At 38.7% G+C, this 22,244-nt stretch overlaps 2 protein-coding genes across 2 annotated transcripts; both read right to left on the reverse strand.

The window, feature by feature from the left end:
• Positions 1 to 2,778: 2,778 nt before the first annotated feature.
• Positions 2,779 to 4,507, reverse strand: LOC113471150. The gene is made up of 2 exons (XM_026830087.1): positions 4,322 to 4,507; positions 2,779 to 3,766 (listed from the first exon to the last, which is right to left on the reverse strand). Exons 1-2 carry the CDS (start codon positions 4,495 to 4,497, stop codon positions 3,589 to 3,591), a joined length of 354 nt encoding a protein of 117 aa, XP_026685888.1. The 5' UTR covers positions 4,498 to 4,507; the 3' UTR covers positions 2,779 to 3,588.
• Positions 4,508 to 7,362: 2,855 nt separating this feature from the next.
• On the reverse strand, positions 7,363 to 16,806 carry LOC103518202. Its single transcript, XM_026830088.1, has 8 exons — positions 16,780 to 16,806; positions 15,600 to 15,674; positions 14,823 to 14,939; positions 13,866 to 13,973; positions 10,159 to 10,313; positions 9,193 to 9,340; positions 8,989 to 9,067; positions 7,363 to 7,535 (listed from the first exon to the last, which is right to left on the reverse strand). Exons 1-8 carry the CDS (start codon positions 16,804 to 16,806, stop codon positions 7,363 to 7,365), a joined length of 882 nt encoding a protein of 293 aa, XP_026685889.1.
• Positions 16,807 to 22,244: the final 5,438 nt, after the last annotated feature.

The raw sequence follows: 22,244 nt of genomic DNA on the forward strand, positions 1-22,244 counted from the left end.
TCCTGACTTGCTTTCATCTATCAATGTTAACGTGCCGGGATACGTCACCTCTCGCCAAACTCTTCCTTTTAGACCACCCTTTGTACGCACGAACTATCTCCAAAACTCACCACTGATTCGATTTCAGAGGTCTGCAAATATGGCTAGAGACCATCTTGATCTTTTTTCTACAACTTTGACCTCAATTAGAAATCATTATTCTAGGTATTTGCAGTGATATTATCAATTATTTTCTAGTCATACCTATGAATTATTCTAGTCTTTCTCTTTTCTCTTTTTGTTACTTTACTGTACTTTTTTTATTATTTTTTCTTTTTATCAGATTCTTTCCAATACTCTGTCAATATTTTCCTAACCATTTTTGTAGCTTAAACTCCCTCGTTATATAAACCTGTTCAGCTAGGCCAGTTAAATATGTATAGATAGGCAATAAGTACACATATAGGTATTTCTTCCCCATTTATTTTCCGTTTTTGATAGTTAGGTTGTTTATTTGTAATAGATAGTAAACGTTAAGTTATATTGTAAATAAATAAATAAATAATCCGATTTCAAGCTCTGTCGAGATTCGCTGGATATGTTTCTACTCCAAGATAAGAATAACTTAAAAAAGCAAAATTAAACAAATTTTGAGATAAAAAAAAAAAAAAAAACCTGTGGCCATCCAAGATGTTCAAGTGTGCTACCATTCACGTCAATTATTTTAGTCAAAAAAGTTCATTATTAATAAATTATTTATTTGTTAAACCACAAGATTTCAAGTTAAATACTGTGCCGGAGATTGGGGGTTCAAATCCAAGACATAAAATATAGCGTAATGTAAAATGAATTGTGTTTAACACAATAACAATGAAAATGTATTTAAGCAAGCCAACTTTAATTTGTTCGAAATCTTTTGAAGTTGTTCGATACACAGAAATGACACTGGTCTGAATTAATTTATTTATTCTAAATTTTACCAAGTAAAAAAAAAGTAAAATGTATAATGTTGTTCGACAATATTATTTCTAACCTAATGGAAAATTTCTACAGTACCTAACGATGATTCCAGATGGGAAGATATTTTCTACATATAATAAATTGTTTTTTCTCATTAGCTGATACATACATCGAATCAGCAGTCACAAAGGAATAAGGAGCTGTATTCGATTACGTGAAATTTAATTCAGTCATACATGGCTGAACCAATGATATTGTGAGATTTCGCTCAGTTTACGTCCAAAGCGGAATTTCATTGGTCCAGTCATGACTTAAATTTCACAAAATCGAATACAACTAGGTTTGTGGATCAATAAGTAGCTACAAGATAACCTGAACGCAAGTTCGTTTTATGAGCTACATCTACCTATCTAGTTACATATTATGAAATTCGACGATTAAGACTGGAGTGCACAAGGTTAGTAGATAGCCCAGGTACTGGCCTTGTGTACACACAATTGACGACAAGTAACTTTCCAGCCCAGAAAAAATACACTTTTGTATAAATCCAATTGAATTCGTACAAAGCTACAAATTCAATTGAAAGTACAAAGCTATAAATCCAATTGAATCTGCACAAAACTACAAATTCAATTGAAAGTACAAAGCTACAAATCCAATTGAATCTGAACAACGCTACAAATCTAAATGAAACTGAGATTGTGGTTATGTACTGGGTTAAGATAGGCTACGATTCTTGGGCTGGTTTTTGTTTGTACGGTTTGGCATGGAAGCGGTAACTTCAGCTTGGCTTGAGCTTGTCACCAAACTACAAATTCAATTGAAAATACAAAGCTACAAATCCAATTGAATCTGAACAAAGCTACAAATCTAAATGAAATTGAGATTGTGGTTATGTAGTGGGTTAAGATAGGCTACGATTCTTGGGCTGGTTTTTGTTTGTACGGTTTGGCATGGAAGCGGTAACTTCAGCTTGGCTTGAGCTTGTGAGATATTTTCTAGCTTTTTGTCCCAGCGGAAATTTTTATTATTTAGATTTGTCCTCGGAGTCGATTCCCACCCGGGGCGGATTTTTAACAGACAAGATTAATCCCGGAAAGGCTAGCTTTCTCCTATCCTGTCTTATCAAACCTCTTGAAAAAATCTGGTGTGAACATCACACGACTTTCCTTATCCTATTGAATGATGCTTATTTGAGTGTTCTTTTACCCTAACTTTTACAATATCTCTAACCGTTTTGTCGCTATAGCTGAAAACCGCCAAAAAACGGTCGAAATCTGTCCAAAAGCGGTAAAAATACCGCCAAGCGCAGCAACCATCTCAAACAAACGTTTTGTGTTGCATCCTTGTCACATTAGTGAACCACATACCAAATTTCAAGTTTCTAGCTTATACCGTTCCCGAGATATTGTTAAATTACACCAAAAACCGCCAAAAAGCGGTAAAATGCCGCCAACCGTTGCACCGATCCTAACCAAAAGTTTCGTGTCGCATCCTTGTCACATTTGACAGCTACATACCAAATTTCAAGTCTCTACCTCTTACCGTTCTCGAGATATTTTGTTTACAGACACACGGACACACAGACACAGACACGGACCAATGGCTGAAACTTTGGATTTAAGCTCTAGGGACCTCAAAACGTGTTTTGGCACTAAAAACTGACCATCGAAAATTTGACCCGATTACATTACTTTCCTTCCTATAGGATAAAAGTAAAAAATGGTGTTTTGGATTATTATTCTGAAATCCAATTTTATCTAGTGTAAGAGGCCCTGATAACTTTGGGGGGGCTTAAGCCCCCCAAGCCCCCCCCTGTCAACATTCTCATGTCTTACTTTACGACGTAGGTCATGGAATGGGAAACAGCCCGAGATAAGCTTCCCTCTTCCGATCCTGAAATATACAAGAAATAATTGTGTGGGTGACTGTCATATCGGATGGGTGACTGTCAACATTCTCATGTCTTACTTTACGACGTAGGTCATGGAATGGGAAACAGCCCGAGATAAGCTTCCCTCTTCCGATCCTGAAATATACAAGAAATAATTGTGTGGGTGACTGTCATATCGGATGGGTGACTGTCAACATTCTCATGTCTTACTTTACGACGTAGGTCATGGAATGGGAAACAGCCCGAGATAAGCTTCCCTCTTCCGATCCTGAAATATACAAGAAATAATTGTGTGGGTGACTGTCATATCGGATGGGTGACTGTCAACATTCTCATGTCTTACTTTACGACGTAGGTCATGGAATGGGAAACAGCCCGAGATAAGCTTCCCTCTTCCGATCCTGAAATATACAAGAAATAATTGTGTGGGTGACTGTCATATCGGATGGGTGACTGTCAACATTCTCATGTCTTACTTTACGACGTAGGTCATGGAATGGGAAACAGCCCGAGATAAGCTTCCCTCTTCCGATCCTGAAATATACAAGAAATAATTGTGTGGGTGACTGTCATATCGGATGGGTGACTGTCAACATTCTCATGTCTTACTTTACGACGTAGGTCATGGAATGGGAAACAGCCCGAGATAAGCTTCCCTCTTCCGATCCTGAAATATACAAGAAATAATTGTGTGGGTGACTGTCATATCGGATGGGTGACTGTCAACATTCTCATGTCTTACTTTACGACGTAGGTCATGGAATGGGAAACAGCCCGAGATAAGCTTCCCTCTTCCGATCCTGAAATATACAAGAAATAATTGTGTGGGTGACTGTCATATCGGATGGGTGACTGTCAACATTCTCATGTCTTACTTTACGACGTAGGTCATGGAATGGGAAACAGCCCGAGATAAGCTTCCCTCTTCCGATCCTGAAATATACAAGAAATAATTGTGTGGGTGACTGTCATATCGGATGGGGGACTGTCAACATTCTCATGTCTTACTTTACGACGTAGGTCATGGAATGAAAAACAGCCCGAGATGAGCTTCCCTCTTCCGATCAAGAAGCTATAATGTATTCAAGAAACTATAATGTGGGTGTGACTGTCATGTCGGATGGGTGACTGTCAAGTAGGATAATATTCGGCTCGGACGGGAATTTGCGCTTACAAGACTGAAAATGGAAATGAGTGAAAAAACTGCTACATTGGACTCGTGTGGTCTGTGTCGTAGTATGCCCATCCCGTAGTATCCCTCTCAACAGATGGGTGAGAAGAGACATAATACTTCCTATTTAGGTGCTGGGTCAACACGAGAACACCAGAAAGTAACCCGTTGAAATATTGGCATTTTGCAATCGAAAAATGAGTACAATTTTTTGTCGATCGATGATGGTGGGGATGGGAATCGACCTTCTGCATGGCACAAGCAAGCGCGTTACCACTGTGGCTAACCGTGTCCGAATAATTGAAAGGTTTACTTACTCATCGGAAGAGGAGGCATATTCACCGAAAGTAGCCTTTGTATAGGAACACACACAACATTTCCGTCTCCGACAAGTGGCCAAATGTTTCATGCCCTTCTTGAGTTGAGAATTGAGTGTTGCACTTTGTTTGGCCATTAGCTTCAGATCTTGAACCTGATGGAAGAAAGAAAACATTTGGAATGAGTCTTTGGTGGTCGATAGCCTCTTTTTTTTCAGCTCCCAACTTTACCAAGCGAATACTAGTGATTCGGTGGATTGGGGTCTCTTAAAAAAAGAAGGTCAATATGGGGCAATCAGAAAATTTCTTTTATAGTTATACAGTGAAGTTAAACCATTTAGTAATTTTTTCTTCCTACAGTGTATGTAAAATTTAGATACATATTACTATCTTTCTGGTATGTATAGGTACTCGTTTTCTATGGTTCTGCCCTACTATACTGGTATTGTGATATTGTCCTCAACCATTGTACCACAGACCATTCACACCATGGCCAAGACATGACAAACAATTGGCAACATAGCAACAGCCAGAATAGAATCTGACAACATGGCAGCCAGGATAGAAACTGACGTAGCCAACCATAACGACTGGCTGAAACTTTAACACCGGACACTCTGGGTACCTGGCTACCTGGTTGGTAGATTTTCCCAATGTCGATTTAACACTGGGCAATGTTTCACCAAGGTCATTTGTCATCTGTGTGTACCTTCCGACAATTTTGTTTCATGCAGAATTGTCTGATGTTTTTTGACATAACTTATTAAATAAATAAATAAAAAGTAAAAAGAAACACAAACCTCACTACCTACCAGGTAGGTATACTCGTAGATGGGTACTTAGATAGTATCTGGCTATTGTACAAAGTACCTCCTATTTAGAAGCTAGTACCTACTGCTATTCAATATTCATTATGTTTTCCTAATTCACATACACAATGACGTCACTGCCGCGAGCTATAATAGGATCTGCTAGTAATTACAGCTTGAGACTCTATTCAGCAGAACCCGTGTCGAATTGCTTGGCTTTAGCACCCGGAAAATAGAGGCGACCAATTTTTTATAGCTTTTTTAAGTACCTTCTTTAAAGCTTGAACAAAGAAGAAACTAATTTTGCTGTTTTTAATTACGAGTTTCTTGGTTTTAGGGCGCAGTTAGTGCACCTAATGCTTTATTTAGGGCTGATTCCTACTACAAACAAAGATAAGTGCATGATGCCTTGATTTTGTATTTTTTACTTTCCTTATCCAATCTTATTTCACAATCTTAGATACCATCATATCACCGTATATTGTATTCTCTGAAATCCCACCAGATAAAGCAGATAGGTAATACCATCGGGTACCAAGACTACCAAGGTACCTCATAAAATATAGCGTAATGTAAAATGAATTGTGTTTAACACAATAACAATTAAAATGTATTTAAGTAAGCCAACTTTAATTTGTTCGAAATCTTTTGAAGTTGTTCGATACACAGAAATGACACTGGTCTGAATTAATTTATTCATTCTAAATTTTACCAAGTAAAAAAAAAAAGTAAAATGTATAATGTTGTTCAACAATATTATCTCTAACCTAATGGAAAATTTCTACAGTACCTAACGATGATTCCAGATGGGAAGATATTTTCTACGTATAATAAATTGCTTTTTCTCATTAGCTGATACATACATCGAATCAGCAGTCACAAAGGAATAAGGAGCTGTTCGATTACGTGAAATTTAATTCAGTCATACATGGCTGAACCGATGATATTGTGAGATTTCGCTGAGTTTACGTCCAAAGCGGAATTTCATTGGTTCAGCCATGTTTGACTGACTTAATTTTCACATAATCGAATACAACTAGGTTTGTGGATCAATAAGTAGCTACAAGATAACCTGAACACAAGTTCGTTTTATGAGCTACACCTACCTATCGACGATTATGACTGGAGTACACAAGGTTAGTAGATAGCCCAGGTACTGGCCTTGTGTACACACAATTGACGACAAGTAACTTTCCAGCCCAGAAAAAATACACTTTTGTATAAATCCAATTGAATTCGTACAAAGCTACAAATTCAATTGAAAGTACAAAGCTACAAATCCAATTGAATCTGAACAACGCTACAAATCTAAATGAAACTGAGATTGTGGTTATGTACTGGGTTAAGATAGGCTACGATTCTTGGGCTGGTTTTTGTTTGTACGGTTTGGCATGGAAGCGGTAACTTCAGCTTGGCTTGAGCTTGTGAGATATTTTCTAGCTTTTTGTCCCAGCGGAAATTTTTATTATTTAGATTTGTCCTCGGAGTCGATTCCCACCCGGGGCGGATTTTTAACAGACAAGATTAATCCCGGAAAGGCTAGCTTTCTCCTATCCTGTCTTATCAAACCTCTTGAAAAAATCTGGTGTGAACATCACACGACTTTCCTTATCCTATTGAATGATGCTTATTTGAGTGTTCTTTTACCCTAACTTTTACAATATCTCTAACCGTTTTGTCGCTATAGCTGAAAACCGCCAAAAAACGGTCGAAATCTGTCCAAAAGCGGTAAAAATACCGCCAAGCGCAGCAACCATCTCAAACAAACGTTTTGTGTTGCATCCTTGTCACATTAGTGAACCACATACCAAATTTCAAGTTTCTAGCTTATACCGTTCCCGAGATATTGTTAAATTACACCAAAAACCGCCAAAAAGCGGTAAAATGCCGCCAACCGTTGCACCGATCCTAACCAAAAGTTTCGTGTCGCATCCTTGTCACATTTGACAGCTACATACCAAATTTCAAGTCTCTACCTCTTACCGTTCTCGAGATATTTTGTTTACAGACACACGGACACACAGACACAGACACGGACCAATGGCTGAAACTTTGGATTTAAGCTCTAGGGACCTCAAAACGTGTTTTGGCACTAAAAACTGACCATCGAAAATTTGACCCGATTACATTACTTTCCTTCCTATAGGATAAAAGTAAAAAATGGTGTTTTGGATTATTATTCTGAAATCCAATTTTATCTAGTGTAAGAGGCCCTGATAACTTTGGGGGGGCTTAAGCCCCCCAAGCCCCCCCCTGCTGACTCAAGTTGGAGTCGCACAGCTCTGACGAGAAACCGGAGTCGGAGGAAAAGGCATGTGGAGGAAGCGATGAGGAGGCCGTCGAGATACGACACTGTTGTGCCTCGTCCTCTTCAATGTCCGCATCGCTACCGCTGCTGCAGTCATCTGAGGGAGAGCAAATGAGAATGATATTAATAGTTACTGTATGAACTTAAAAAGGAACAAAATGATTACTTGATGAGAGTATTTTATAGAAAACAATAAACAGTATTATTATTATTATTATTATTATTATTATTATTATTATTATTATTATTATTATTATTATTATTATTATTATTATTATTATTATTATTATTATTATTATTATTATTATTATTATTATTATTATTATTATTATTATTATTATTATTATTATTATTATTATTATTATTATTATTATTATTATTATTATTATTATTATTATTATTATTATTATTATTATTATTATTATTATTATTATTATTATTATTATTATTATTATTATTATTATTATTATTATTATTATTATTATTATTATTATTATTATTATTATTATTATTATTATTATTATTATTATTATTATTATCATCGGTGAACGAGCTGAACATTTCAGAATCCTTTTTGGGCCCAAAATTAAATGAAAACATACGTACAGAACATGAGCTAAAAATCACTTTTTTGAACTCAAGGGACCCTAAAACGGATATTTCCACCCATTTCCCGATTTTAAAAATTTTGAACGGTTGCAATGCTTTCTCATTACATAGTATAGCTCTAGATAACTTATAGTAATAGAAAGTAAAAATTTCCTTTATACATGATGTTGAACATTTTTGCCAAGTTTCATTATTCGGATGAGCTGTTCGAGAGTTATCGTGGATCAAACATACAGACAAACTGGGGAAGCTCCTAGGTAATGGAAAGTAAAAATTTCCTTTATACATAATGTTGAACATTTTTGCCAAGTTTCATTATTCGGATGAGCTGTTCGAGAGTTATCGTGGATCAAACATACAGACAAACTGGGGAAGCTTTTTTTTTTCAACAAAAAAAATCTGGTTTGAACATAACACAGCTTTCTTTGTCCTATTGAATTATGCCGAAAACCGCCAAACAGCGGTCAAAATACCGCCAACCGTAGCACCGATCTAAAAGTTTAGTGGCATAATCTGTCTACATATCCTTTACAACTGTGGGGAAGTGCAGGACGAAGACCACCTTCTTAACTGTACCAACATTGGCACTACAGGTGCCAGAGATGACCAACAAAAAAAATCTGGTTTGAACATAACACAGCTTTCTTTGTCCTATTGAATTATGCCGAAAACCGCCAAAAAGCGGTCAAAATACCATCAACCGTTGCACCGATCCTAACTAAAAGTTTAGTGGCATAATCTGTCCACATATCCTTTACAACTGTGGGGAAGTGCAGGACGAAGACCACCTTCTTAACTGTACCAACATTGGCACTACAGGTGCCAGAGATGACCTGACTGAATGTACCCCAGCAGCCATCAAAGTTACAGACTTCTGGAAGAACACCATCTAACGTTCATGTTCATGTGTCCAAGGACTCCAGTCCAAGGGGACTACTTACCATCAATATAGGAGAGGTGCAGTGGGGGAGAGTGAGAGTATGGCTGAGAAGGCTGATGTTGGCTGGACGAGGCGGAGGGGTCACGGTCATGTAAGTAAGTAATCTGTCTACATTCGTCTACTTACCATCAATATAGGAGAGGTGCAGTGGGGGAGAGTGAGAGTATGGCTGAGAAGGCTGATGTTGGCTGGACGAGGCGGAGGGGGCACTGGGTTGAAATGAACACTGAGAGAGACGTTCCGCCAGATCCGTGAACATGTCGGATGGGTGACTGTCACCATTCTCATGTCTTACTTTACGACGTAGGTCATGGAATGGGAAACAGCCCGAGATAAGCTTCCCTCTTCCGATCCTGAAATACAAGAAATAATTGTGTGGGTGACTGTCATATCGGATGGGTGACTGTCAACATTCTCATGTCTTACTTTACGACGTAGGTCATGGACCACGCCACCTAGTGGTTGAACTAATTCCCTAATTCTCTTTTTAAAAAGGGGAAATGAGCCTCAGAAGAGGGTAGATCGTCTCAGTTTTGGAAAGAAAAATACACCTCTACTATCCATTTCAGATTTCAACTTTCAACCCTGAATAGGTATCTGGGTATGCAGCTATCTAAATCAAGTAAACCATGAGCTTCCCTCTTCCGATCAAGAAGCTATAATGTATTCAAGAAACTATAATGTGGGTGTGACTGTCATGTCGGATGGGTGACTGTCAAGTAGGATAATATTCGGCTCGGACGGGAATTTGCGCTTACAAGACTGAAAATGGAAATGAGTGAAAAAACTGCTACATTGGACTCGTGTGGTCTGTGTCGTAGTATGCCCATCCCGTAAACCCGCGACTTTGCGCTTACAAGACTGAAAATGGAAATGAGTGAAAAAACTGCTACATTGGACTCGTGTGGTCTGTGTCGTAGTATGCCCATCCCGTAGTATCCCTCTCAACAGATGGGTGAGAAGAGACATAATACTTCCTATTTAGGTGCTGGGTCAACACGAGAACACCAGAAAGTAACCCGTTGAAATATTGGCATTTTGCAATCGAAAAATGAGTACAATTTTTTGTCGATCGATGATGGTGGGGATGGGAATCGACCTTCTGCATGGCACAAGCAAGCGCGTTACCACTGTGGCTAACCGTGTCCGAATAATTGAAAGGTTTACTTACTCATCGGAAGAGGAGGCATATTCACCGAAAGTAGCCTTTGTATAGGAACACACACAACATTTCCGTCTCCGACAAGTGGCCAAATGTTTCATGCCCTTCTTGAGTTGAGAATTGAGTGTTGCACTTTGTTTGGCCATTAGCTTCAGATCTTGAACCTGATGGAAGAAAGAAAACATTTGGAATGAGTCTTTGGTGGTCGATAGCCTCTTTTTTTTCAGCTCCCAACTTTACCAAGCGAATACTAGTGATTCGGTGGATTGGGGTCTCTTAAAAAAAGAAGGTCAATATGGGGCAATCAGAAAATTTCTTTTATAATATACACATGTTGAACATTTCTGCCTGATTTTTTATCAAAATCGGACCATCCGTCTGAGAGTTCTGGTGAAACGAGGATCTAAACAGATATGCATAATAATCGATATGCCAAAAGCCAATATTCACACACTCCAGGACGCATTTTTAGCATAATAAATCCTATTTATTAGGGCGAAGAGAAAGCATTTCAGTTAATAATGGTAGCTATAAACTCACAAGTAGGTAGTTATGAATATGTGAGTACTTTGCCAAATTACTACTGAAATGTACTCGAAATCAATTGCTTCCAATGTACTCATTCTCAAGCAGTTTGGCATACCGTTCTCTGAAATAGCTTGTTAGTATGATAAAATAGTATTTAGCTTGAGTGATTATGTGTACATTCATATGATACATACGTACTTCAGATTCGTACATGGTAGTCTGCCAAATTTCAATTGAGAACAGACACTTGAATAGGTTGATGTGTGTACAATAGAAGACTTCCATTATCTCTCTACTAGTACCTACTACGAGTGATTATGTACATTCATATGATACATATGTACCTACTTCATATTCGTACATGGTAGTTTGCCAAATTTCAATTGAGAACAGACACTTGAATAGGTTGATGTGTGTACAATAGAAGACTTCCATTATCTCTCTACTAGTACCTACTATTACTATATTATTTTACTATCACTCTATATTGTATTGGAGTTTTTATCTTTTCTTTATTCTATTGTCATAGCTCCTTTTTATAAGAGGTCCGTATTTCTATACTGGGACACAACAATACAGAGTGGGTCAAGTAACGAAAGCCCAGAGGTGTTCCAACAATACCATGGAACAACTTCAGTAGTTGACTTCGGATCTGGAGGTTGGTGGTTCGGGTTCAAGTCATAAAACTTATCGAGGTGTAATAGGTAAGTAGGGAACGACATTTGTAACAAAAACAATACATAACTGGGGGACTTTAAACAGGGAGAATACCAGCCTGAAATTTCCCTTGCTAAAGAAATAGCAAAGGTTGAGTGCGAAGGGGCATCCACTCGTAAAATTTTTGAAGCTCAAAGCAATCACCCCAGGGGAGAGTGTGACGAAAAACGCAGACCCGGTCTGAACACGAGAAAAGGCGAAGAAGGACCAGGAAAAGGCAAGAGCAAGCGAAGAGAGTAAAATGCAAATAGAGGTCCTCTTTTCAAATACATCACTGGTTCTTCTCCAATACGAACAGATAATAATATTAATGGACTACCTGACATTACTGACGTCTGAGTATTTGCTCGGTGAAATTCAAGGTATGTGGGGGCAAATGTGTTGAATTTTATCATGTTTGTGATGAGTTGTTTGAATAAAACCTTGTACATGTTATATTTGGCCTTCTGATAATGAATAATTTTATCTAAGAATGATCAACTGGGGGACTTTAAACAGGGAGGATACTAGCCTGAAATTTCCTTAGGTGAAGAAATAGCAAAGGTTGAGTGCGAAGGGGCATCCACTCGTAAAATTTTTGAAGCTCAAAGCAATCACCCCAGGGGCTTATTGAGAGTCTGACGAAAAACGTAGACCCTGTCTGAACACGGGAAAAGGCGAAAAAGGACCAGGAAAAGGCAAGAGCAAGCGAAGAAAGGAAATAGCGGAGAAATCCTCTTTTCAAATACATCACTGGTTCTTCTCCAATACAAACAGATAATAATATTAATGGAGTACCTGACATTACTGACGTCTGAGTATTTGCTCGGTGAAATTCAAGGTATGTTGGGGGTTGGGGGCAAATATGTTGAATTTTATCATGTTTGTGATGAGTTGTTTGAATAAAACCTTGTACATGTTATATTTGGCCTTCTGATAATGAATAATTTTATCAGAGTAATTAAAATATTATTGGAATATGTTACATTTTATTGAGACCTTATCATATCACGCACTAACACTAACCTCGGACATTTCTACATAACGCACAAAATTCCAAGTAATACAGGAATTTCAATTGTTTTAAGTAGGATGAGGAATTTTTCATTGTGTTAAGCATACCCAAATGCTTGTCACAAATATCGTTCCCTAATTATTACACCTAGATAAATTTTATAACTTGACTTGGACCCGAACCACCAACCTCCAGATCCAAAGTCGAATGTGTTAACCACTACAGCACTGAGGCTGGTCAATTGTGTTAAGTATGAATGCTTGTGACAAAAATGCCGTTCTCCGATTAATACACTAAGCTACATCTGATGATATGACTTGGACTCGAACCACCATCCTGCAGGCATGAAACCCACCACTTTAACCACTGAGATCGAGGGCGGTAAAACTTCAGTAACTTGTTTCTTCTTCTTCTTCTTCTTCTTCTTCTTCTTCTTCTTCTTCTTCTTCTTCTTCTTCTTCTTCTTCTTCTTCTGATTTGTCCTCGGAGTCGATTCCCACCCGGGGCGGATTTTTAACAGACAAGATTAATCCCGGAAAGGCTAGCTTTCTCCTATCCTGTCTTATCAAACCTCTTGAAAAAATCTGGTGTGAACATCACACGACTTTCCTTATCCTATTGAATGATGCTTATTTGAGTGTTCTTTTACCCATCCAAAGTCCAATGTGTTAACCACTACAGTACTGAGGTTGGTCAATTGTGTTAAGTATGAATGCTTGTGACAAAAATGCCGTTCTCCGATTAATACACTAAGCTACATCTGATGATTTGACTTGGACTCAAACCACCAGCCTGCAGGCATGAAACCCACCACTTTAACCACTGAGATCGAGGGCGGTAAAACTTCAGTAACTTGTTTCTTCTTCCTCGCCTTTTTTTTTTTTTTTTTTTTTTTTTTTTTTTGGGGGCGGGGTTTTTTCTTTTTTTTTTGTCAGCCTCTCAATCAGCCCTAGGTGATTGCTTCGGGCTTACATTTGATTTTGCCTTTGAAAATTTTACGAGTGAATGCCCTTCACCCTTAACTTTTTCTATTTATTTAGCAAAGGGAAATTCAGGCTGGCATTCTCCCTGTTTAAAGTCCCCCAGCCAGACTAAGCTGGACTCCCTGTTTAACGCCCGTCAGTCACACCAAACCATAAAAAAAACTTTAGCTATAGCAAGGGAAACTTGTTTAACTTCAGTAAATCTTAACATTCGCTGACTGGTTAGCAGTTCGGTGGTGACTTTACCTCTTTCTCCAATCCCAGAACACTCCCGGTTTTGCCCGCTCTCTTATCACCAGATCTGATCGGATATCTTCGCTCTACATCCGGTCAAAATACCGCCAAGCGCAGCAACCATCTCAACCAAACGTTTTGTGTTGCACCCTTGTCACATTTGTGAACTACAAAAACTTTAGCTATAGCAAGGGAAACTTGTTTAACTTCAGTAAATCTTAACATTCGCTGACTGGTTAGCAGTTCGGTGGTGACTTTACCTCTTTCTCCAATCCCAGAACACTCCCGGTTTTGCCCGCTCTCTTATCACCAGATCTGATCGGATATCTTCGCTCTACATCTTGTAGAGCCTCCTTCAGTCGAATATTCTGCAAAAGAGAAAAAGTCGAGTATTCTGAAAATGGAAAACATTACTTTCCTTCCTATAGGATAAGCTAAGTAAAAAGGGGTGGAAAAATGGATCTTCTTCATCAAATAGGCTTCTCTAACCCATACCGGTATTGGGCCAACACGAGAACACCAGAAAGTAACCCGTTTAAATATTTCAAATCAAAGGACTGCTTTTTTCAATGGTGGGAATAGAACCTGGGACTTTCTGAATGACAAGCGCGTAACCACTGAATCGTGTCCCCCTTTAAATTGACCTCAGTACAGTAGTCACTCAATATAAAGACTAGGTGCATATAAGGAGTTTAGGACTCAATCAAATTAAGAAGTTTAGGAGATCACCTGTCATTCAGGACAAAGGAGAACATCAATATTCATCAACCTTATTTTGAACACTCGGATATTGGCGGTACGAGTTGTGGTCTTGCAGTCCACAGGTTGCTGGATCGAGGTCATGTGAATGTGTTACAGTGGTCTGCATAGCATTCGATATAAGAGACTTAAGATTCTTAAGAAGTTGATTGAGGGGATATGAATGGCTTATGACTTGGGCCAGCCAATCACTATCAGGTAGACCTGACAGCTACATCTAATCAGGTCCGCCTATCAGGTCTACCTGATACCTGAAAGTGATTGGCTGGCCTAAGCCTAAGAGTGGGCTTTTTGTGTACGGCTAATCTGGAGCCATCTTACTGGTGCCAGTACCCTATTAGGGTGTGTCCAAATATAGTCGACCGGCCGTGAATTCACATCGATCGACGGTTGTCGACTATGTCTGGACACACCTTTACACGAAATCGTAGCCAAATCAATTTTGGACATGCATTTACCTCTCGTTCCAGTACATCTTTCTCAGCCACTATAGCGGTAACTTGTTGCACTACATCATGACGAGCCCTCTCCAGTCTTCTCCTGGTTACCTCGGATGAGTCTGCTTGCAGTCGAAGCTGTGGAGGAAGAAATAAAGCATGGTTTAGTTACACCATAATAAATTGAAATAAAAAAGGATGCTTTAAAAAGATTGAACAAAATGGAAATTTTCTTGTGTTCAATATGAATGATACTTGTCGCATACTTAAAGCAGAGTCTGCCTAGTTGGTCATAGAGAATGTGTCTCTACAATCACTCATTATACTATCATAAATCAATAAAGACACATTCTCTATGACTAGGCTGGGGGACTTTAAACAGGGAGGATACCAGCCTGAAATTTCCCTTGCTAAAGAATTGGCAAAGGTTGAGTGCGAAGGACATCCACTCGTAAAATGTTTGTACCCAATGACGATCAACGCCGACCCCGTCTGAACACGGGAAAAGACAAAGAAGAAGAAGAAGAAGAAGAAGAAGAAGAAGAAGAAGAAGAAGAAGAAGAAGAAGAAGAAGAAGAAGAAGAAGATGAAGAAGAAGAATTGAATTGAATTGAATGAAATATTTATTTACAAACAATAATAAGCACAAATGTTAGCTCATCGCTCATCCCCTAAGCTTACAGGAACTTCTAGGGGGTGAGGAAGAAGAAGAAGAAGAAGAGGAGGAGGAGGAGGAGGAGGAGGAGGAAGAAGAATAGAACAGGATAGAATAGAATAGAATAGAATAAGTGGACTCACTTGCTTATACGCCTCATCTCGTTCTCTTTGCAGTCGATTTTTCCACTCCTCCATTTTGTCCTTTTCTGCTCGGAGCTGAAATCAGAGAGAGAACACACGTTGAAATTTAGTAAACGTCCCCCAGCCTAGTCATAGAGAATGTGTCTTTATTGATTTATGATAATATAATAGGGTAATTGTAGAGACACATTCTCTATGAAAGGGGGTTTTCTTATTGAATGCGAGGCCCGATTACTGGATATGCCCCGGGCATTTAGGGTCAATTTTTCCCCCGCGAGGGCCTAAATGCCTCTAATTTGGAGCATCTAGCCCTCCCTCAAAGTACTGAGCCAGGAGAGAGCCCTCAAAAAAGATTAAAAGTTTCTATTGAGTCTTGGAAGCCCCGTTGTGGAGTTCTACAGTTCATTGTACTATAAACTATACAAATGGCTTTAAACTTTAAATTTAATCAAAACCACACAACTTATAATAACACTCCATCTTTTGTAGTATACTCATTGTAGTAGATAGGTATTCATTCATTTATAGATACGAGTATATGGTAAACTCATATTTGTTTTTATACATGGTACATGGTCTAACTGTATTTGAGTTGAACTCGGCGTTATGTAAGTGTGTGAATGAAGTGATTTTATGTCTAGCTTTACTTTGAACGTCTATTGAATGTTAGTTATTGTTCGAAATGTCCTACTACCTTTGAGATATGAGATATGTATTACCTATTTATGTCCATTGTGTTATCTCCCGTACGCACATTGCCGTTCAAACAAAAGTCTACAACATATATTTGAATTCGAAATTCAATAAGGTACTCATACATTCAGGGTGTCCAAAACTGAACGTACCAAACTGAAAAGGGTCACTATTGAAGGCGAGTAGGTCAATTTAAGAGGATTTACAGACACCGTAGGTGTATTATCCTTTCGGAAAAGTGACCACTGGAAAAGTGACCACTGCTTTAATAGAATAAACTGAATGTAAATTTGTAAATTGTAAATTTGTAAATTTTATTTATTGTAAATACAATGTGGTCAATTTTCTAGAACAGTAATGAGGTCTACAGAACAGCAACCCTGTATACATATCTGTACAAGTAACATTAAATAGGTAATACATATCTCATATCTCAAAGGTAGTAGGACATTTCGAACAATAACTAACATTCAATATAAGTACCTACCATAAATACAGGGTGTCTCTGAGACATGTTATGAGAAGGTAGCTCTTTATTTCTTCAATCATTTGTCACCAGCTTTAGGTTTCGTGTATGTGTAATGTCCGCCATTCACGCTCAGACTGTCTGAAAGACCTAGGTCTCGAGAGTGATTCCATGGTTTGAGCGTTTTCGGGCCTGGGGTGATTGCTTTGGACTATAACAATTAGTTTTGGCTACAAAATTTTTACGAGTGGATGCCCTTCGTACTCAACCTTTGTTATTTCTTTAAATTTTAGGCTGGTATCCTCACTGTTTAAAGTCCTCCAGCCAGACATAACTTTTATACATCTTCTACGAAAAAAGGACATGAACTCACTCAACCTTTGTTATTTCTTTAAATTTTAGGCTGGTATCCTCACTGTTTAAAGGCCTCCAGCCAGACATAACTTTTATACATCTTCTACGAAAAAAGAACATGAACTTGACCGAAAACCGTAATTTGATTTGTTCGAGGATACCTCACCTCCTTGTATGCTTATTATGGAAAGTACGGAAATCCAATACTAAGTACGAACCGAATACAATTCCCGAGTTTACATAACAAAGTAAGACATGAACTAGACCGAAAACCGTAATTTGATTTGTTCGAGGATACCTCCTTGTATGCTTATTATGGAAAGTACGGAAATCCAATACTAAGTACGAACCGAATACAATTCCCGAGTTTACATAACAAAGTAATCTTGTATGCTTATTATGGAAAGTACGGAAATCCAATACTAAGTACGAACCGAATACAATTCCCGAGTTTACATAACAAAGTAAATGGGCTGCGGTGGGTAGTGTGGATAGATTTGGTAAGCAGATTATGTTACATACGTATTGTCTGACCCCAGAGTTCCAAGTTTGAATACGGGCGTTCATTGACATGACTGGAAGTTTTTGTGTTGGTTTTCTTGCACGTTATAAAATTTGGTACGTTGGTAAAAGATCAGAAGATTCGATTTTTTTTTAAATTTATTTAGGTTCATGATTACATAATTTAATTATGGAATTAAAAAATAAAATGAAATTTTGAAGACTCTTGGAACCGAAAATTACTGAAGAAGAATAGCTTAACTTTTTAGAGAGTTCACTGAACTCTCTGATCATTCTACTAGTTGTAATTTCCTTTCGGAAACTGAGAGGATTTATTTCCCCTTTTCTGAAAGAAAATACGGAAATGAGTTCAACCACTAGGTGGCGTGGTAGCGCCTGCACTTCACCATTGGAAATCCAAGATGGCGCTTTCCCAACCATCGAAGATCTAGTTTTCAGTATCCAAAAGGGACCTGGTTCCGTAAGTTTCCGCCCTAAAGGAAAATACACGCTCCCTTGAGCTGTGCCCATTGTCCAAACATAGACGACCGGCCGGCTGTCCGTCGATGGACGAGGTGAAACTATGTATGTTCATACAGTGTTTATAATGTAATAGGGTGTTGCCATTATGTAATATTTTGTCAATTGCCTGTATTGTATTCACTTTAAATAAGACATAGATCGACGGCCGGTCGACACCTTCTCTTAGAAAGCCACTGAAAATTAATGTTCTCTTTTTTTCTCATTCCAGACTGAGCGAGAAAACCTGATCGCGGCTCACAAGGTCACTGAACTCTCTGATCATTCTACTAGTTGTAATTTCCTTTCGGAAACTGAGAGAATTTCCCCTTTTCTGAAGGAAAATACGGAAATGAGTTCAACCACTAGGTGGCGTAGATTCTAGGTGGCGTGGTAGCGCCTTCACCATTGGAAATCCAAGATGGCGCTTTCCCAACCATCGAAGATCTAGTTTTCAGTATCCAAAAGGGACCTGGTTCCGTAAGTTTCCGCCCTAAAGGAAAATACACGCTCCCTTGAGCTGTGCCCATTGTCCAAACATAGACGACCGGCCGGCTGTCCGTCGATGGACGAGGTGAAACTATGTATGTTCATACATGCTCCCTTGAGCTGTGTCCACTGTCCAAACATAGATGACCGGCCGGCTGTCCGTCGATGGACGAGGTGAAACTATGTATGTTATCGAGTCTTAGTTTTTTTTTTTACTTAAGTCATATATAAAATGTTTCCCTTGAAAATGTCTATGAAATAGACGAAACTCGGAGTTGGGATATAAAAACCTACTCGTAAGTATATCCATTTTATATATAACTTAAGTAAAAAAGTATTTACAAAGGATGTCAAAATTAAATAAATTCATTAATAATACCTTCTCTTAGAAAGCCACTGAAAATTAATGTTCTCTTTTTTTCTCATTCCAGACTGAGCGAGAAAACCTGATCGCGGCTCACAAGGCCGGCCGGTCGACACCTTCTCTTAGAAAGCCACTGAAAATTAATGTTTTCTTTTTTTCTCATTCCAGACTGAGCGAGAAAACCTGATCGCGGCTCACAAGGCCCTGGAGAGAAATCTGGAGGCGAGAGACATAGAACTGCATGAGAAAGAGGAGGAGATGTTTCTCCAACTGGAGAAGGCGGTGAGACTGGAGGAAGACTGCGAAAAGGTGAGGTTTTTTATTTTTTTTTTATTAGCTAAATTCCATTTAGGGAATTAGCTACCTCATCCGTTTTAAAATAAAGTTAGCAAGGGCGGGAATCGAACCTAGTACTCAAGAAGGCAGGCCTACAAGCTGTGAAGCTGACTAGGGTGGCTGCGGCTGGGGCAAAATTTATCTAAAATGGATAAGGTTCGTTCTCGGAATTTTTTTTTTTTTTTTTTTTTTTTCCCAACATAGGTAAGCCATTCATATCCCCTCAATCAACTTCTTAAGTCTCTTTTATTGAATGCTATGCAGACCACTGTAACACATTCACATGACCTCGATCCAGCAACCTGTGGACTGCAAGACCACAACTCATACCGCCAATATCCGAGTGTTCAGAATAAGGTTGATGAATATTGATGTTCTCCTTTGTCCTGAGTGACAGGTGATCTCATAAACTTCTTAATTTGATTGAGTCCTAAACTCCTTATATGCACCTAGTCTTTATATTGAGTGACTACTGTACTGAGGTCGATTTAAAGGGGGACATGGTTCAGTGGTAACGCGCTTGTCATTCAGAAAGTCCCAGGTTCGATTCCCACCATTGAAAAAAGCAGTCCTTTGATTTGAAATATTTAAACGGGTTACTTTCTGGTGCTCTCGTGTTGGCCCAATACCGGTATGGGTTAGAGAAGCCTATCTGATGAAGATCCATTTTTTCACCCCTTTTTACTTAGCTTATCCTATAGGAAGGAAAGTAATATATTCCATTTTCAGAATACTCGACTTTTTCTCTTTTGCAGAATATTCGACTGAAGGAGGCTCTACAAGATGTAGAGCGAAGATATCCGATGTGGCATCAAGTAGCATCAAGTAGGACTTATGTAGGTGCGTATATTTGAGTATTGTTGCCGATTGCGAGATTAATTAGTTGATGGAAGGACTTTTTTAAGAGGTTTGATAGAGGGAACTGTATAATTGCTATGGTCTTATCGTCCCGAAAGTGAAGAGAGAAAGAAGACAGGAGAGGAGAAAGCCAGCCGTTCCGAAAACGAACCTTACCTGTTAAGCTTATCTGAAAACGAGCCTTACCACACAAAACAGATCAGAAGGTCTCATGGATCTTCTGACCCATAGGCTCCAGGTACAAGAGACTCAAGAGTTGACGTAACTAATGGTAATAGACCAGAGACCACGCCTCCACGATGCAAAAACGGCAAATGGAAGCAGTAAAGTACCTACAGTTTGTCCCGGGACATTTCTATAAATAATGTCTCCCAAAGGGCACGGAACTACCATTCATAAAAGCTGCAGTACAAACTATACAAAGTACAATTGCTATTCATAAAGAGAAGAACTATTGTAGGCAGGACCGTATTTACGAACCCCTCGGGCTCCTTTTGCTCTCCTAAATGTAGTAATATACGAAAACTAACACCCATATTTATGAACAAAATGCTGGCTCTTAAGTTCGTGCTAAGCATAGTCTCAAGGCATTTGATTGGTCAATTTTGGACTGGCTTTCTCTTATTCTGAGGTTCTCTGAGAGGTCTTATTGTCCCGAAATCGAAGAAAAAATGAGGACAGGACAAGAGAAAGCTAGCCGTTCCAAGAACGAACCTTATCTGTTTTGGATAACGTTTGCCCCACAGGCAGCCTAGTTAGCGTGGAGGGTAGCAGCGCTAGGTTGAGGGTTTGATTCCAGCTCAGAGCGAACTGTATCCTAAAACAGATGAGGTTCATTCTCGGTTTGGCTGGCTTTCTCCTATCCTGTTTTCTTCGATTTCGGGACGATAAGGACTCCATTGTTAGAGTTCCATCTATCCTCTTCCTCGGATCGAACCTTTAATAAAAATAATAGAAAGTAATAATGATAATAAAATAAGTGAATAAAAATCCCCAATATTTCTCTGAATATTTTACTATTTATTTGGAAATATCGGGGGCGACATACAGTGAGCATTGAGAAATGTGTGGGTAGAAAATCCAATTTACGAGTGTGATTACATAATAAAAACACCCCTCAGTGCAGCAAACTTATAAGGAAGTAATTTCACTTTCACCCCAACACTAGACGTAAAGGGATGCTTTGAGACGGTGCACGGTGTGGTCGAAAAAAAAAAACAAACAAACAACAACTAAGGGCGTGAGTGAGTTTAGACAGATAGCATTGAGACTATTGAGAAAGAAGTTTGATGGAGCAATGGAGCATCTCAAAGATATAGCAACCTGAATATGGTAAAAGATATTTCACTTCTCTAGAAAGATAGTTTTAGTGAACTCTATAACTCGCTCAGAGGGTCTGATCAGGCCCAAAATCGAACGAAATAGAAAGTATAGAACATTTCCACCGACTTTCGTGCCGTTCGCGAGTTTTAGCGGAACATACAGAAGAACAAAAAAAAAAAAAAAAAAAAAAAAAAAACATCCCTAACCAACCTCAGTGGTTTAGTTTGTTAGCACGGTGACTCTTGGTCTGGAGGTTGGTGGTACGAGGATTTTTTTGAGACAAGCATGTATGCTCAGCGCAAAATTTCTTCCTTGAAAGTATTTGCCTATAATTTGGAGCATCCCCTACTCCTATCTATAAGCCACTGTTCCCAATCTTGTCCCCCCCCCTCTTACTCAAATCCTGGCTACGGACCTGTAATATTTGTAGATACTTACTTTGACTGTTTAGTCTTAACGCGATTACATAACTAGTGTGGAGTCAAGAAGAGTGTACTAAAGGAGGTAATATGATAGGTTAATAGTTTCGCCGTATCTAATGTGAACATTGCCAGCTTGGTTTTAAGCAGATTATGTATGAATCCAAATTATCAGCTCTTCACGAATTCAGTCCTCAAATGTAACTTTCGGGATTTCGCTCCCCAAAGTGGACTCCTTAGAGGTTAGAGGCATACCTACATGAAAGGTTTTTGTTTGCAAATGCTCGGAGTTGACTATTAGGTCATTTTCCCTCGTGTATCCC

The sequence above is a fragment of the Diaphorina citri genome, unplaced genomic scaffold (assembly GCF_000475195.1).
Source record: "Diaphorina citri unplaced genomic scaffold, Diaci psyllid genome assembly version 1.1 scaffold2116, whole genome shotgun sequence".
In the NCBI taxonomy this organism is placed as follows: domain Eukaryota; kingdom Metazoa; phylum Arthropoda; class Insecta; order Hemiptera; family Psyllidae; genus Diaphorina; species Diaphorina citri.